Raw genomic sequence first — 15,909 nt, 5'->3', positions numbered from 1 at the left:
AAATAATATGTCTGAAAACTGCAGTGGTTTGGACCTATTGCTGAAGCTCTGTCTTTCCTTGTGATGAAACAAGATACATTCCAGAACATCTATGGAAATAAGTAGCTTTAATAAAAGAAGAAAATGCACTAGTGTATGCACCTGAAAGGGATAGGGAATGCATGATTACTTTCAGAGGGTTTTTTCCAGCAAAACTTTGATCAACTCTTATTTTAGCTGAACATACTTATCCATCCTTAGATAAAAGACAACTGCAATACGTGACTCAATCAGGAAATGCCTAGTGGGGTTTTCAATTGGTATGCACTCAGTAAAAACACATACCATCTCAGTCAAAAAAAGCCCAGGAACATTCTTGCAACTGTCATCAAGAATTGCTTTCATGACATTGACTTTACTGTCTAAAACCATGTATTCAAGTCTCAGTAATCAGAATTCTACTGCTTGTGAACTCTCTAGCTTCAGCCTCTTACAGATATTAAAACCCAGTTGCATTTTCAAAAAACTCTATGGCACAGATGAGCTATTTCATTTTACCATTACTCCTCAGTGTTCTAGAAAAATAATTTCCAATTAATAGCCATTGAACAGTTTAACTTTCTTTGACAACTTGTTAAATCATTACAACTCTGCACTCTCATTTTTCTAAAACTAGACTCCTGCAAAAATTTTTATAAAGGTCTTTATCTCTCCACAATTTATATGCATGTAGAAGCCATTGCACATTCCTGTGCCACCTAACATGATTTTCAACCCCCCATTTTTCATACATCTTAACAGAGTTCATATATCTTAACAGAAGTCTGTCTTTTTCCCTCTGATTTCATTCCTTAGCATCAGCAGCAAAGCTGTTTCTCTTTTTATACTTAGGGAAGTAAATAACTGGAGAGGCTAAGATGTTATTGTATGGTGACAAGATAAATGCTGACATATTAATGGAAATTACTGCAAATGTTTTTATCTGTGCTTTAAATGGATTACTGTTAATGACAGTAAAATTAAATGTTCATTTGACCAAAGCAAAGGACATGTACATAGCTCTTTTGCACAGTGATCAGGCTGCTAGCCTGAAAGAGGAGAAATTGAGGTTTCAGACCTGGCTCCAGAAACCATGTAGTTGCACAGTGCAAAGTGAAATGACATCAAAAAGGACAGCAACGAAATGCCTCAGTGCTCCTCAGTATTCAACAGCCTGAAATTTCTCAGAAGAGTGATCAGCTAATGCAATCTTTATAGTAACAAAATTGGTCATGACTTCTGATCTTTCAATTATTGTGAAAATGGACCTTTCATTATATATTGAGACTGCTGGACACCAGACTTCATAAGCAACCTCTGCTTTGAGCATGGGACAAATGAGAAGAAGTATCGCATCTGAAGAGTTTAAACTCATTTTAAGTCCCTCACATCATATAGCAATTAAGTTTTGTATGCAAGAGGGAAAGAAAGAACATGACACAAATGATGAAATCCAAGTTTCTCCCTACCATTCTTTTTTACTCCTGACTTTGTCTAAGACTGCCAAAAATGTAAGAATGGAAACTTCAAGACACCACTTTACATAGCTGACACATCTCACTTGTGGTTTGGTTTTTTTCGGCAGGACAGGAGGAGACACTACAAAGAAGGGTATGAGTGTGAAGAAAACCAAAATAAAAATATCCATGCTCTCATTTAGCAACACAAAACCACTTCAAAGAACATAATTTTCCTCTGAAAAATCTTTCTTTAGACACAAAAACCAAAACAAGAACCACAATCTCAAACCAAACCACAATTTCCCAACTGACACTGGGTCAGTTGATTATTTTTCATGATTAATGGTACTGCATTTATGTGACATTTCCCTAGGGGAAGAATAAAGACTTTAATGATCATTGTTAGAAGTCAAATAGTCCACATACTCATTTGCATCTCTTCCAAAGCAAATTATTTCATCTTGTATAATGTATGCAGTTGTGTTTCCAACAACATTGCTCAGATGAATAAAATACAACAGCTGGTGATTGTTGTGGATGCGTTGAACCAACTAGATACCTAAAAGACCACCCTGACAATGCAATGAAGTGGCAGGGACAGAAGAAACTATTATAAGTAAAACAGCAGCTATCTATCACCCAGCTTCTGTATTGGAAAATTTGTTAGTTGTTTCTAGGGAAGGATTTGAAGGAATGAAGAAAAAGCCTCTCGCCCTCACCTGAACTTTGTATTTTAAAATGTTTAGACTAAGCATCAAACACAGTGTTTAGGAGGTAAACATTTATATCATCTATATTTGGGTTTCTGGTTAGTATCTGAAAGACATAGACCAGCAGTGCCCATTCAGTATCCTATAGCTTTGTGCTAAACTACACTTACTTGAAACACGAGGCAGAGGTTCAAGCAGTCAGCAGTAAATTCTCAACTCCACTGACTTCAGTAGAGTGATGTTTTCATTTAGAGTTTTCAGTTACTCTTATTGAAACAGTATTAAATAAATATAAGAAGGGAATCAGGGGCCAAATGTGCTGAATTGTATATGCACCATAGCTAAACATGCTGAATGTTTGATGAAGGATATAAATAATTAGTAACACAAGCATACATGTAAAAGTTTCTTCTGCTCAGGCATGCATGTATCTGACATCTGAGTTCAGAGTGGCACAATGTGCTTTCTTTGCTATTTCTGTTCCCTAGCACTTTATGTGGCTAACCAGGGAGCCACATTCTTTTCCTATGCCTGCCAAAGAAGCAGTGGCCCGTCATTTTACTGTGTTCTCTTTAATTCCCTCAGCTATAGCAGGGAGCTACTGATGTTCATTAACTGCTCACTGGGACTTGTATGTAGTGGAACAAGACATAAACCATTCATTCACATCTCTATTAATGTCAGTCTTGCATAGGCGTAACACCATACACTTATTCCCGCAAGCCCTCTTCATTTGCTTGCTCACACTCAGTTTTCTAAGCCACTTTTAATCACATCAGGCCTGATTTGGGAAAATATAAAGAAATTCTTTTGATGATAAAAGAAATATGTATGTATGTATACATACCTGTAAAATTAGTATTGCAAAACTCACTACTACATGGCATGCAGATATCCTGACAAAAACCATATTTTAAGGACTCAAATAGAGGACAACTGTAGACATGAAAATATCAAAGGTATGCTAGAGTAAGCACAAGTGTAAGTAAAGGAATCTACCATGTAGTCTAGCAATCTTCATATTCAATCTTCAATGCAAACACTAACTAACCTGTAATAAACCTTCTAACACCTAAGAATTTTAAGAGCTCATAAACTCTACGTTTACCATAAGTTAGTATCACCTTGATCTGGCAATGATTTTTAAAGACAAAGAAGAACCTCCTTCAATAAGCTAGGGGGTTTTTTTGTTTTTTTCGTTTTTTTTTTTTTAAATTTAACTTTTCCAGAAATTGCACTTTTGAAAAGAATTTTAAGAGTGCAAATAAACCTAGGCCTACAAAAAGGACACCCTAGCGAAACTCTGAGCCATGAAATTAACTCAAATTTCTCAAAATTAATAAAAGAAATGCTCTTTGTCCTTCTTTTTGTTCTGGTGAGATGACGGAGTCAGAATATACTCTACCTAAAATAAAAAGTAATAAGGAAATGCTTACACAAAGGAGGTGTGATTGTCACCAAGAATGTTTGTCTCTTTCCCACTTATTTTGCTTGCCTACAGCTGAACTAAGTTCCTCTATGTCAGTTAGACTACTCTAAGGGAACACTTCAGGTCCTGTAAACAGCAAGGGAGGTTTTCTGTACAACCAAAAAGCTAACACCTCCCCATCCTGAAAGCGAAATATTTTTTATGTCTACAGGGACCATGACTAGAAAAGTCTCACTGCAGAATCAATCTATAGCAATGAAATCTGATACTGAAACCCGTAGTGGGTCAGAATTATTCTTTATGGATTTCCCAACCACAGAAAATGATTGGACATATTGGTCACTAGGTGACAAAAGTGAAGCAAATGAAATATGACCAGTTCTATAAGCACTCTTGTACTAGGGGGAAAAAAATAATATTTTTTTTTTCCTTTTTCTGCCTGAACTCAAACAAAAAGCCAGTAATGAAGTTTACAGTGATACGCAGAATACAATCACTACTTACATGTGTGTATGCAATCAGCCATTAAACCTCAAAACCTTTAGGAAATGTTAAAATTCCTCAAAGGTTTCTACCTCAATATGTAGATTTAAAAATTATAGCTCAAGGCTGGATCATTTTATAATTCTAAATTATGAAAGAATGAAAAAGACTTTAAAAACAAAAATGCATCAGGGAAGTGAACAGACGGACAAAAAAAAATTACAGTAAGATTTGAAAGAACAGTCTAAATAAAGAAACATAGTTAATGAAAAACCTTTGGATGCACCACGTCATCAGTTCCATTAAAGAAGATAATGAAGACTAATACCCCCCCCCAAATTATATCATTTAGTGAAGAAATTATTTTTCAATGTGCAAAAAGGCAAGAATAACCTGAACTAAAACAATTTTATAAAGAGTGCTAAAATGCAGGGGGTGGGGAGTGGGGGTGGAGGAAGAGTACCAGTGATCTGTTTTGATTTTAACAAAGTACCTAATTTCTCATCAACGTCAGGTTGGTGTCTTTGTCTCATGAACAGGCTTAGTACATTGAAAAGGTCATGGAGTTTGCTCATGCCTTAGGGAAGCCATTTCACATCTGAGGGACATTTGTGAAGATCAGAGGCAAATAAAGAACAAAATATGTCTATTTCCAGTCAGCCAGAACAGATCGTAAGTAAGCAACAAAATTTCACATGAAGACTGCTGAGCAAGAAAAACATTGGAAAAATCAAGGAAGAGCATGTGCAACTACGCATAAACATCCAGCTACAAATTTTCTAGCTTTCATCTATTTCTCACAGTGCAATGTTCCCAAAGTGTTTCTTTCTCCCCAGCTTAAAAAGTGTCCAATTTAATACAAAGAAAGCACAATAACAGGGATCATTTTAAAATATAGCCAGCAGTGTCTGTAATTTTTCTTCCCTCTGGAGAGAGCACACTTGAGGATTTTTCCTCATTCAGCTTAATCTATCCCTCCCTGATCCATGCCAAGTGGTCTGGGACCAACTTGAAGCAAACCCTCAGCCATTACTAGCACAAAAAATTTAATGCCATGGATGGAACACCTTATTTACACCAGGGTGGCCACCCTGAGGCATGGACATTCACACAGTGCAAACCAGACTCTAAGCTTAGCAACACCACACACGTCTCTTGGCTTCCAGACATCCCATACAGTAACATACTACAAAAAGTCTCGAAGAGTACATCCCAACCAGTAACATATGACATTACAGATGAGACTGTCAGAAACTTTCAAAGTCTTGATACTCATTCAGACAAGATGTCAATATTTTTAGCATTAATAAAATTTTCTTCAAACCTGCTGAGAAATAAGTTAGTGAAAGGGAGTGAAAGAATTTTTCTATTGGCTCTTTGTCTGTAAAATATGCATTGAAAACAAACAAAAAAAAAGCCATCAGTTAAACATGAATGTGTTTCAGAGTGAAATAGCTACTACAGGAAAATAGTATCTCCCTCACCCCACGGAAGAGTTCATGTTTTCTGATTTTGTTTCCACCTCATGACTTTTGGGGATTTGAATATAAGAAGAACCCACTGCTGTACAAGTATGTCCATTTCCATCTAGCAAGTATGCCACACACACTAAAGAAAGGTATTTAGTTTATACACGGTACAAAATTTTGCCCCAACTTTGCAGACAGGTGTGCTCTCTGCTGACAATGTTTTAGCAGTAGTGCTCTGACACATTCAATTCATTTGATTTGTGTGAGAGAATTTGCAAATGCACTTCTATCCTATCCACAGTTCTCAGGGGGCAGAAAAATCCCTCAAACTTGCACAAGTTTATGAGGTCTTTTGAGTAAATTTAAGGACTTCTGACCTTACAAGCTTCTTCGGGTCCATGTGGTCAATTTAGTGATCGTCTCATCTGAATAAGTTTCTAAAAACACCTGAAGAACAGGTTGCTAGATGCATCTCAAACCACTATATTGAAATTTTTTATATTATCATGGATATGCAGCATATACATAGTAGTTAAAAAATGCTGGATATTTTATGATATCTCACTGACACTACTACCTTGGAGATTCTTCCTCCTAATCCTTTGAAATAGTAACTCCATCCTTCCCTGGGACAGTTGACTTTGAAACACAGAGGAAGTTACACTTTTCCACATAATTAGCATTCTAATTGCAATATATGCAATTAGAATGAGTTATGCGGCCTGACGTCCTGCCTCCTGATAACATCAGGTGAACTCAAAGAGAAAAAATGGATGCATACTGGAAGAAACTAATGTAATTCTTCATCTGAGAATTTTTAAATAGATTGACATGTATGCTTGAGTGATCACTTGAAGCCCCTGGAAAAATACTGAATGTATCTTGGACACAGTTTTTTCAAACGGACCCAAAAGTTAGACTTCTCATATCTGTTTGTCTCTTTGCTCCTTTCTCCCACTTTGAAACCCAAGACTTATTTTAGCTCTCTCTCATATGAACAAAGCAAGCGATAAACAGTGACAATACTCATGATCACTGGATATGAAAACCTGTGACTCATTGCTTTATGAAAGCAGCTATATAGGTTTTCTCCTTATCTTTCAGGTGTGTTAAAATACCTAGCTCTTGAGTAATGTAAGCCAGTCAGATTTCATGGGAAAATTTGTGAGCTGAAGCAGCCCCTTTGGTTCACGGTCAAACATTAATATTTTATGGACAATTTGCCTTCTGTTTAAGATCCTGAACAACAGAAATAAAAAGCAGAAACATCAAAACTTACTAAGACAAATTTCCTTACTATTAGTTGTGCTATTATTTAAGAGTATAGTATTTCCCTCAACTTATTAATACAGAGAAAAATACTCTAACTTCCACAGTACTTATGCTTTGATCAATATATTTTGTGCTATTCTTAAAAAGAGCTGACATCTGCTTATTTTCTTCTGACACCCATTCCAGTACTATTAATCCCACAGAACTTTGTAAGGGTAATGCAAACTTGATTTTCTACTAAATTAGTTGCATTGTAATGTATCATTAATTCATGCCCTTAGAGCCTGGAGCTGCATTTCTGAAACTAAAGAAGTTTCACCATCCATTAGCTTCACAGATCTGCCCTGTACTGTCTTTTATTATCTAACCATAATTCATGAAGTTAACTTTAACCAGCACCACATTTTCTATCCCATATTTCTACTTCTATGTTCTGATTTCTCTTCATGACCTTTTTTCCCTCCCTTTCAAGTCAGCATAGCTAGTCTAGGTAAATATTCCCCCATGCATGCTTCTTCCATGCTCTTCACTTTTTACTGATTTCTAAAGTGCCTGAATTAACAACCCATGACAAGGCGATTCTTTTGCACCATTAGCTCTGCAGGAGTTCCATGCCTGTTATAGGGATTACTTGCCAGAACAAATAATGCAAATAATGTGCAGTTCACCTATGTAGTTTGCCTGTACTGACAGTCTAAGTCCTCAGCTTTAAGCAGTTCTGGACAAGAATGGATACCAAGAATCAAAGCTGTTCCTTCTCTGCAGCTTTTTTGTAAATAAGAATCTAATTTCTTTATTCTGTCCAAGGTTGTTTTCCCAACTACAGTAACTGAAAACCCCAGGGTTTTTAGAGCTACTCTCCTGCCACCCTTAACCTTCACAAAAGAACTGAAACACTGCCCTGATTTCTGGAGTTGTCAGCAGGCTACAGTTGAATGAGAAATTGTCATCGCATAACTGTTTTGCAAAGTAAGCTGTGTTACTTATCACAAACAGAACTTCAGAAACTGTCACGTAGCAAAATTACTACAGGGATCAGAAAAGAAATAGTGTACACTGCTTTTTACATTTCTTACTTCTATTTTCCGTCTTCATGAATAGTCACATAATCTTCTTAGCTGTCTACCTTTTGTATTTCTGTGAATGGATCTTTTATTTTTTGTTTAAACTATTCTTTCTTGTATGTTCCTCCTCATTTCTCTCTCATTTATTTTCTCTCTCTTCTTTAGCAATTCTTAATGTAGGCTTTCCTGATCTATGTTAACATTATGTCAGCAGGAAACCCCAGCATGAGGGTTAAAGCCAGCTACAATACTGGTCAGTTGCTCCCTTGACCAAAGCACAAGCATCCCATTTCTTGCCTTGCTTTTTCCTCTTACTGCTTTTTCCACCACAGCTGTCTCACTTAACAGCAACATTAGAAAACTGCTGTTTTTCAAAGGCCATAAACATACCTCTTTCCAGGAGACAGTTCAGTGGAAACAGGGATGAGGGAGGGGCCACATTCTGCTTGTGGCTTATAATTTAAATGTAATAGACATAAACCAAATTATGTGGTTTATGTCACAATACTGATACATAATTGACAAGGTAAAGAGATTAGAAGAAAGCATTTTTTAAGTGTTTCACATAGTGTCCTTTTGCTATTAAAGAAGGGTTAGCACTTGGCCATTTCACAATATTGACATTACTGCTACACTTGTGTGTGCCAGTAGGTGCTAAGTTCTTTACTGTCATACTGTCATTGTATTCAGTGAGTTATCTCAGTAGTGGAAAGGACACATTCTTTTCTTCCCCTTCATACTTGTCATGTTTATTAAATCATGGAAACCACAACAGAGAAAGTAATTTCAGATGTTTCTCATTATCATGATATAAAGCATTTGTTTCTGTGCATTGCCATAATGAGGGATTTTATTTCCTATTTTTACAGGTGGAAAATAGTTTATAGCCCCAAACCCATGAATTAACACAGAACATCAAGACCATTTATTGTACATATTCAGTAATTCTGCTGACTTGTACCTCTGAGAAATTTTAGAAGCTCTGCTTTTTCCATTATGTGGAAAATACAGGATTTAATTATACTTTTAAGTGAGATGTGATTATATAACATCAGTCTCACACCACGTACTAAATAGAAAGATTCCATCAGAGACAATTCCAGCTATATTTTGGGGGGGCTGGGGCAGGGTGGACTGGTCTTGAAAAATGCAGCAATAATGATTTCCTTGAATATTAATGTTAGGGTTTGTATTGTACTAAGGAATGACAGCAGTTTAAGGAAATACGATGGCAGCAGTTTTTAGCTCTCTGAATATTAATAGCCTTATTTTCAAGTCATTGTCACTGTCACATTATGTAATTGTGGAGGCAGTTTCTACCACCTACATCAGTCATATGCTGTTTTCACTGGAAAAGCAAATTGCAGGCATGTGTACTGACAGAGCTGGGAATAGTGTGTGTTTAAGCAGGGCAGGAAAGAGAAAGGGAAATCAATTTCTTCAGCTGTACAATTCGAGTATCACAAAATTCTCTCTGAACTTTCCCTTCACTGAAAAACCTTCTCAGACCTCTGTATGTGCTCTGGCATACATTTAAACTGCAATCCAGACTGCAGTTAAACAAGAGTATTAAGTTGCCACAGACAGAGAATAGATGTCACTAGCAGATCATTTCCTGTTATCCTTTCCATAATAGCACTTGATATCAAATCAGGGCCTTGCCACTTTGCTGAGGCTGCTCTGTAGTGAAATTTCTAGAGTTGTGCCAAAATAATGCTGCAGAAGATGTTAAGTCAAATGAAAATACGACAGTCATATTTCACAGGCTCTGGTCTGCAGCATTTGCAATTTACTAATTCAAGACTACATGAAAATAGTTGATCACACTTATACATAAAGCAAAGAAGGAGAAACCATAACTAATCTTTTTGTTTGTTTGGTTGGTTTGTTTTGTTTTATGGTATTCTAAAATGTGTGTTATTCTGAGTTCTTCTTCCTGGAAATTAACTGCTGACGTGTGTACTTTTTTCTACAATTTCAGGTTAACTCATTATCCAAGATTTCATGGCCTGTAACTGTTGTGCATTTAATGGGGAAAGAATAGTTTTCAGAGACACCAGAAGAAATAAAATTAACAATTGTGTGGCCAGAAAATGCTGTTTGTGACTTGAAGTAAAGAATAATCTTCAAGATTTTGTGAAAGAGGTATTGATGCTGTACAGAACATCAAACGCATAAACCACTGACCAGCTGTTTCACACTGGTGGTATTCAATTCCCCCAACTTTTTTTAGTATTGAGGCTAATATACTACAAGTTAGTCAACAATTAGGAGGAGTGAGGAACAATTACAAGTGAGGAATAAATGGCTCAGCTGGACTGAGATTCCAGTCAAAAGAGGCACATCTGCCTTCCTAGATTGGTAGAGTATCACTCAGCTTTACCTCTTATGCCACTTATGGCTTATACCAAGAACGTGATGTTTTAAATAAAGAAGCAAGGCCAAACCAATTAATAAATGCAGAATCAAAAGAAGCATAAGAAGATATCTACATCCTCTAAAACTGGCATGGGGACACTCCTTGATGGTCTGAATTTTTAGAGTAAATCTTGAGCTGAAATGAGCAAGGTCCTGTGAAGCTATAGAGATTTGCCAATTAGGACCTTGTTTACAACTGGGGACTTCAGTTTACAGCAGTCTATCTATCTCATATGCTCACTACAGAAAATCTGAAAGTAACAATCTTATTTAAAGTGAAAGTGATTTACTTAAATCAGGATTCACCTTCAAAAAATAAAAATAAACAGGTAGCTGTTTTTCTGGAAGAAGCTTCTCTTCTGTTTTATTTCATTTAGGAACAGAATTATGCTGAAAACTATTTACAATTATCTGCACGGTGCAAGAAAGTTTCTAAACTAGTAATTTCAGCATTACTAATAAGCACTATATGAACAGCTGCCTACCTCATATGAATGATTAAAGGAAAATTACGGGCATGGATATTTGCCATCTACTCAAATTTACTTACATTTCTCCCTTCATATGAAACAGGGTGATCATAACCTCTGCAAGACTGCTGCATGTTTACTTGTAGGACTTCTTTGATATCTGTTATTTTAGGAAAGTATGCCCAACACAGAATCCAAATACGTATTTGCCAATATGCTATTGGTCAGTTATTTGTATAACTGTAGTATCCAAAAGCGCCAGTAAAGGTCATAACATCCTAGATATCAAGCATCATATGAACAGACAAGCAAGTCCTTCCTCAAAAGCTGAATCTGCAAATCAGTGTCAAAACACTAAGATACCTCAGTACATGACAAAAATAGAAAGGCAGGCAAACGTATGCCAGGTAAACAATAATAGCGTTCTGTGGAGACAGAGAAAGCAATTTGAGGGTTCTGTATATTCTCTATTTCTATTAATAGTAAACTTCCTTTTCTTTTGTATGAGCACCTGGAAACCAGGTTTTATTCCTACTGGTAAAAAGAAGATGAAAATGAAAGTAGGTAACACCAGAATAAATGTGGTACCCACATTTTTCAAGTGACTGGGAAAAGAAGGGGAAAGAATAAGTTTGGAGACAGCAGGGGAAAACACAGTCAGTCAAGTGGTGAGATGCAAGCAACAATCATTACTGCTCACCCTTTCCTCACTCATACATAGAGGCCAGCATATGATGGTTGGCATGTGCAAGCACAAAAACCTCGAGTAGAGTTAGAGGGGACGAATGCTGAGAAGTTTGTAGACTACTGGCAATATGGGCAGAGGTTGGTTGTCAGATTTAATCTTAAATGTAGCCTTGTCCACAGAATCATCAAGATGAGCAGAAAACGTATTAATTCTTATTTGAGTAGCAGACCCTGAAAAAAAAAGAAATTAATAAAAAATCTCCTCGGCCCAAGAGGAGAGTGGGGTAGCACATCCAGCAAAAATGTTATGACTAGCTGATATGCATTGGAAAGTATCACATAATATATTAGTCAAAACCAGCTTTACTTCTAGTCTTCGTGTTCACTGAAATTTAAAAGATACTTAAAGAAACACATGGAACGTTTCAGGCCTTTTTTGTGTAAAAGGAGTCTTATATTGTTAAAACATTATTATTCTAGTAATTTTGCTACAATACCACTTCCTAGAGCTCTAACACCATGTTTCATGAAGAAACAAAAAGGCATCCAGAAGCTCCCATTCATTGCAGTGAGCAGAGGATGAAAACCTATGGAAACATTAACAAAAGATGTATTGGTACAATACACCATATAATACATCCATATTAATTAGAACTGAAGTGTATTTACACATTTCAATCAATTACTTTGTAATTAAGTTACTCATTTAACTAGAAGCAAGAATTAAATGCCTGAATTGCTCAATTATGAAACAGAATGGAAAAGACTAATACATTTATTACTTACTAGCAATCCAAGACAATAAATTTAAAGTAAAGGGCTCTTATGATGTACTTGCATGCATGTAACTGATGCAGTTAAAATACTCAGATTAATTATTTATGTCTAAGCTTGTAGCCATTCTCTACTTAGGCTGCACTTCTGTACGGGGAATGCAGTGGCTTTAGCTGCTGTCACTTTTTTTTCGTGTAATTACATAGCATTTTCAGATAAGTACATAGACATTTATATAGACCTCCATTTAATTACAGGGACAGAAATAATTTACATAACAAGCCAAAAATCTGGTTCAAACCCCATGGGCCTTTGAGACAAGAGGAAGTGGAGACTTCTCAAACAATGAGATGACAGCTCTTGGGAATCATCATTAAAATCTAAGTTTAAAATTGATAGGAAGAAGTAGAAACAACCACATCTTGTTTCAGAAGCATTGAAAACACATACTCATACTGAATGCAAACACAGTTCCTTTGTTATTATCCTACCAGCAATCATTCCAACACGGTATTCATAAGGCAAAAGACATAAAGATTTCCCTGCTATTGCACAAGTTTACAGGTGGGAAATGCAGGTGAATAATTCCCACAAGAAGCATTGAAGACACCAAGACAATAAATAAAGAAGCTGAAGGTGAGACTGGGGTTTGAGGAAGGGGTTATTGGAAGGTGAACTTAGGGATTTATCTTCTGGCTTTTGCTTTCATTTCAGGTATATCTCTGGTGGCTGCCAGGCAGGGAAAGCTAGAAGCTTGTGACTGCTGGCAATGGGGGAAATCCACCTGCTTCACCTGCAAATCACAATGGGTATAGTGCACTGGGCACTGGTGAGCATGAACAAGACCCTTCAGGGAAATTGCCAGGGCTGAGCCCAAACCATGCACCTACATGAAAGAGAAAAGTGATATTTGTAAGAGGTTCCTCCCTGCATGGGGTGGAGGCATCATCTGATGACCTGAGACATTAGGCCAGGTTGTTTGTTATTTGCTGGGGTCCAAGATGTTGCTGAGGGACTGCCAAGGTTTGTCTGGCCTTTGGACTATAACCATAGCTGCTCTTCTATGTGGGCACCAGAAATACCAGTGAGATAACCCAAAGCATATCAAGAGTGACTCAGAGCTATGTGAGCAAGGGTGTGTAGGAGGTACTACCAGGAGGTATTACCACTACCAAGGTAGTGCCTTGTCCATCCTGCCAGGCTGAGGGAAAGGCTGGAGAAGTGGACTCATTCAGTGAGTCAATAACTAGCCACATGGCTGGTTTTTCAGGCAGGGCTCTGGCTTCAATGATCACAGGGCCTTCCCTGAGAAGCAAGGGCTACTGAGCAGAGATGGGGCGCATCTTACAGTGGAGCATGAATGTCTCCACAAACAGGTTTGCTAATCTATTGAGGAAAGAGTTTAACTAGATATGTTAGGGGAACATTACCATAACTGGGAAAGAAGTGAGGACACAAGGGATAGAGCACATGTGTCTGAGGAACAACATAAAACGCGAGGCTCTTGCACTTTCCCTGTGCACATAACTTGGGCCTGCACAGCAATGCATATAGCATGAGGAACAAGCAGGATGAATTATAAATCTCCAGTTGCAAAGCTTTAAATTTATTTGGATTATAGAGCAGAGATTCCCCCGCAGCCCGTGGTGAAGACCATGGTGAGGCAGGCTGTCCCCCTGCAACCCATGGAGGTTAATGGTGGAGCAGATACCCACCTGCAGCCCATGGAGGACCCCATGCCGGAGCAGACGGATGCCCAAAGTTGAGTCTGTTTTGGCCATGACAGTAACTGGTGAATGATCTCTCCCTGTCCTTATCTCGACCCATGAGCCTTTCGTTGTATTTTCTCCCCTCTGTCCTGCGGAAGAGGGGAGTGATAGGCTTTGGTGGTCACTTGGCATCCGGCCAAGGTTAACCCATCACACCATCCCATTTTCTGCTGAAAGGGCAATACACCTGAGCACAAGCAATCCAGGAGGCTTCTAGAATAGAATGCATTGAGGTAATTCCTTGATAGAGGTGATAATTGAACTGACTAGCAGAGATGCTGTATTGGACTCGTTACCACCAAGGAAGAACTATATTGGATGATGTAAATATCAAGGGCAGCCTTGGCTGCAGTGACTGTGAGACTGCAGAGTTCAAGATCGTGAGCAGAAGAAAGGTAAACAGCAAAATATATCCCCTAGACTTCAAAAGAGATTTTGTTAAGGACCCGGTTGGCAGGATCCCACCGAAAAATGCTTTACAGGGCAAAGCGGCCCAGAATTAGCTATCTAATCAAGGACAGCCTCCTCTAACCACAAAACAGCCAATTCCCATGTGCAGAAAGTTGAGCAAACATGGCTGAAGGCCAGGATGGGTGAACACATTGCTGTTGACTGGGTTTAAACACTAAAAGAAAGTTCACAGAAGGCTGGAGCAGGGACAGACATGTAAGAATGGAGGAAGGAAAGCCAAAGCTTTCCAAGTTGAAACTAGTAGGAGAGACAAATAGCAACAAAAAAAGTTGAGTGCATGTGAGTGCATGGGTGACTAAAGGAAGGCTAAGGAGAGTGTGAGCCCATTGCTCAGTGGGACAGGCGACCTCGTGAAAAGCAGTAGGGAAAAAGCTGAGGTACTGATGGAGCAGCCACAAAGGGGACCAGTTAAACATACTGACAAAGGATATCTCTCAGTCAGGACCCCTGATAAGCTCAGCCAAAACCTCCTTTGAAAGGAAATAGTTGGCAGGACAAAGAAACCTCGATGGGTGCAGGACAATGAAACTGTGACACAAACTGAGTTTACAGGAAAACAGGAGTCAGCAACAACTATTCCAGAAACTGTTGTCCTATGCCTACTTATATATCTACACCAAAAGTAACTTGCTACCTACCTAAAATGAGCTTCTCTGAAAGAGCTTCCATCCATGAGATCTCCCAGGCAGACTGGATGCTTGTCAGGGGTACCTGGCTGACTTTGGATTCTGTAACACTGATCATCTTTGAAGCGAGACTTTTCCATCGCTGATTAGCCCCACTCCTGGAAGTGGTTTTGTAAGCATTGTACCAGTAACACCTCACATAATATATTTATTGCTGCGCACACAGGTAAAGGTTCATTGCTTCACTAGCTGGAATTCTGCGCAAAATCACAATATACATATATTTGCTTTACTCTTGTGATATATAGTTGCTTTCCTAGTGGTAATTTTGTAGTGACTTGTAATATATATTTACTACTATTAGTAGTGTGTGTACATATATATATATTTGTTTTTACTAATAGTAAAAAAGTACTTTTGTAGAAATATTTAATAAAGTAATTCTGAGAAACCCAGACCTCCATGTCCTTGTGTATTGCAGAATCCTGAGAAACCCACAGTCACAATCTATACCTACAGGTTGGGTAATCCTCATAGGTTGTGTCTGTGACTGCTACTGGTACTTAAAGACCTCTTTGCCTCAGTTTTCAATGGTAAGGCTGTCCTCAAGCAATGAAGCATTACCCATGATAAAGGAAGAAAGAGTTAGGGACCACTTAATCCACTTGGACATACAGCAGTCCATGGGACCAGATTGGATGCACCTGAGGGTGCTGAAGGAGCTGACCACTGTCTATGGTCTTCGAAAGGTCATGGGAGTTGAGGATGTTCCTGATGACTGGAGAAAGG

At 38.0% G+C, this 15,909-nt stretch overlaps 1 protein-coding gene across 1 annotated transcript in view; it reads right to left on the bottom strand.

Annotated features, from left to right (window-relative positions):
- Window positions 1–15,260, bottom strand: part of ADCY1 (adenylate cyclase 1) — a 316,417-nt gene extending 301,157 nt beyond the window's left edge. The window contains exon 1 of the mRNA XM_009638467.2: window positions 15,206–15,260. Within this exon, the coding sequence (XP_009636762.1) occupies window positions 15,206–15,260 (55 nt within the window). The remainder of the gene's footprint in view (window positions 1–15,205) is intronic.
- Between the last annotated feature and the right edge of the window lie 649 nt (window positions 15,261–15,909).

Source organism: Egretta garzetta, unplaced genomic scaffold (assembly GCF_000687185.1).
Source record: "Egretta garzetta isolate BGI_Z169 unplaced genomic scaffold, ASM68718v1 scaffold155, whole genome shotgun sequence".
Lineage (NCBI taxonomy): Eukaryota > Metazoa > Chordata > Aves > Pelecaniformes > Ardeidae > Egretta > Egretta garzetta.
The sequence above is the reverse complement of the archived record's forward strand: the minus strand, read 5'-3'. Positions and strand labels throughout refer to the sequence as shown.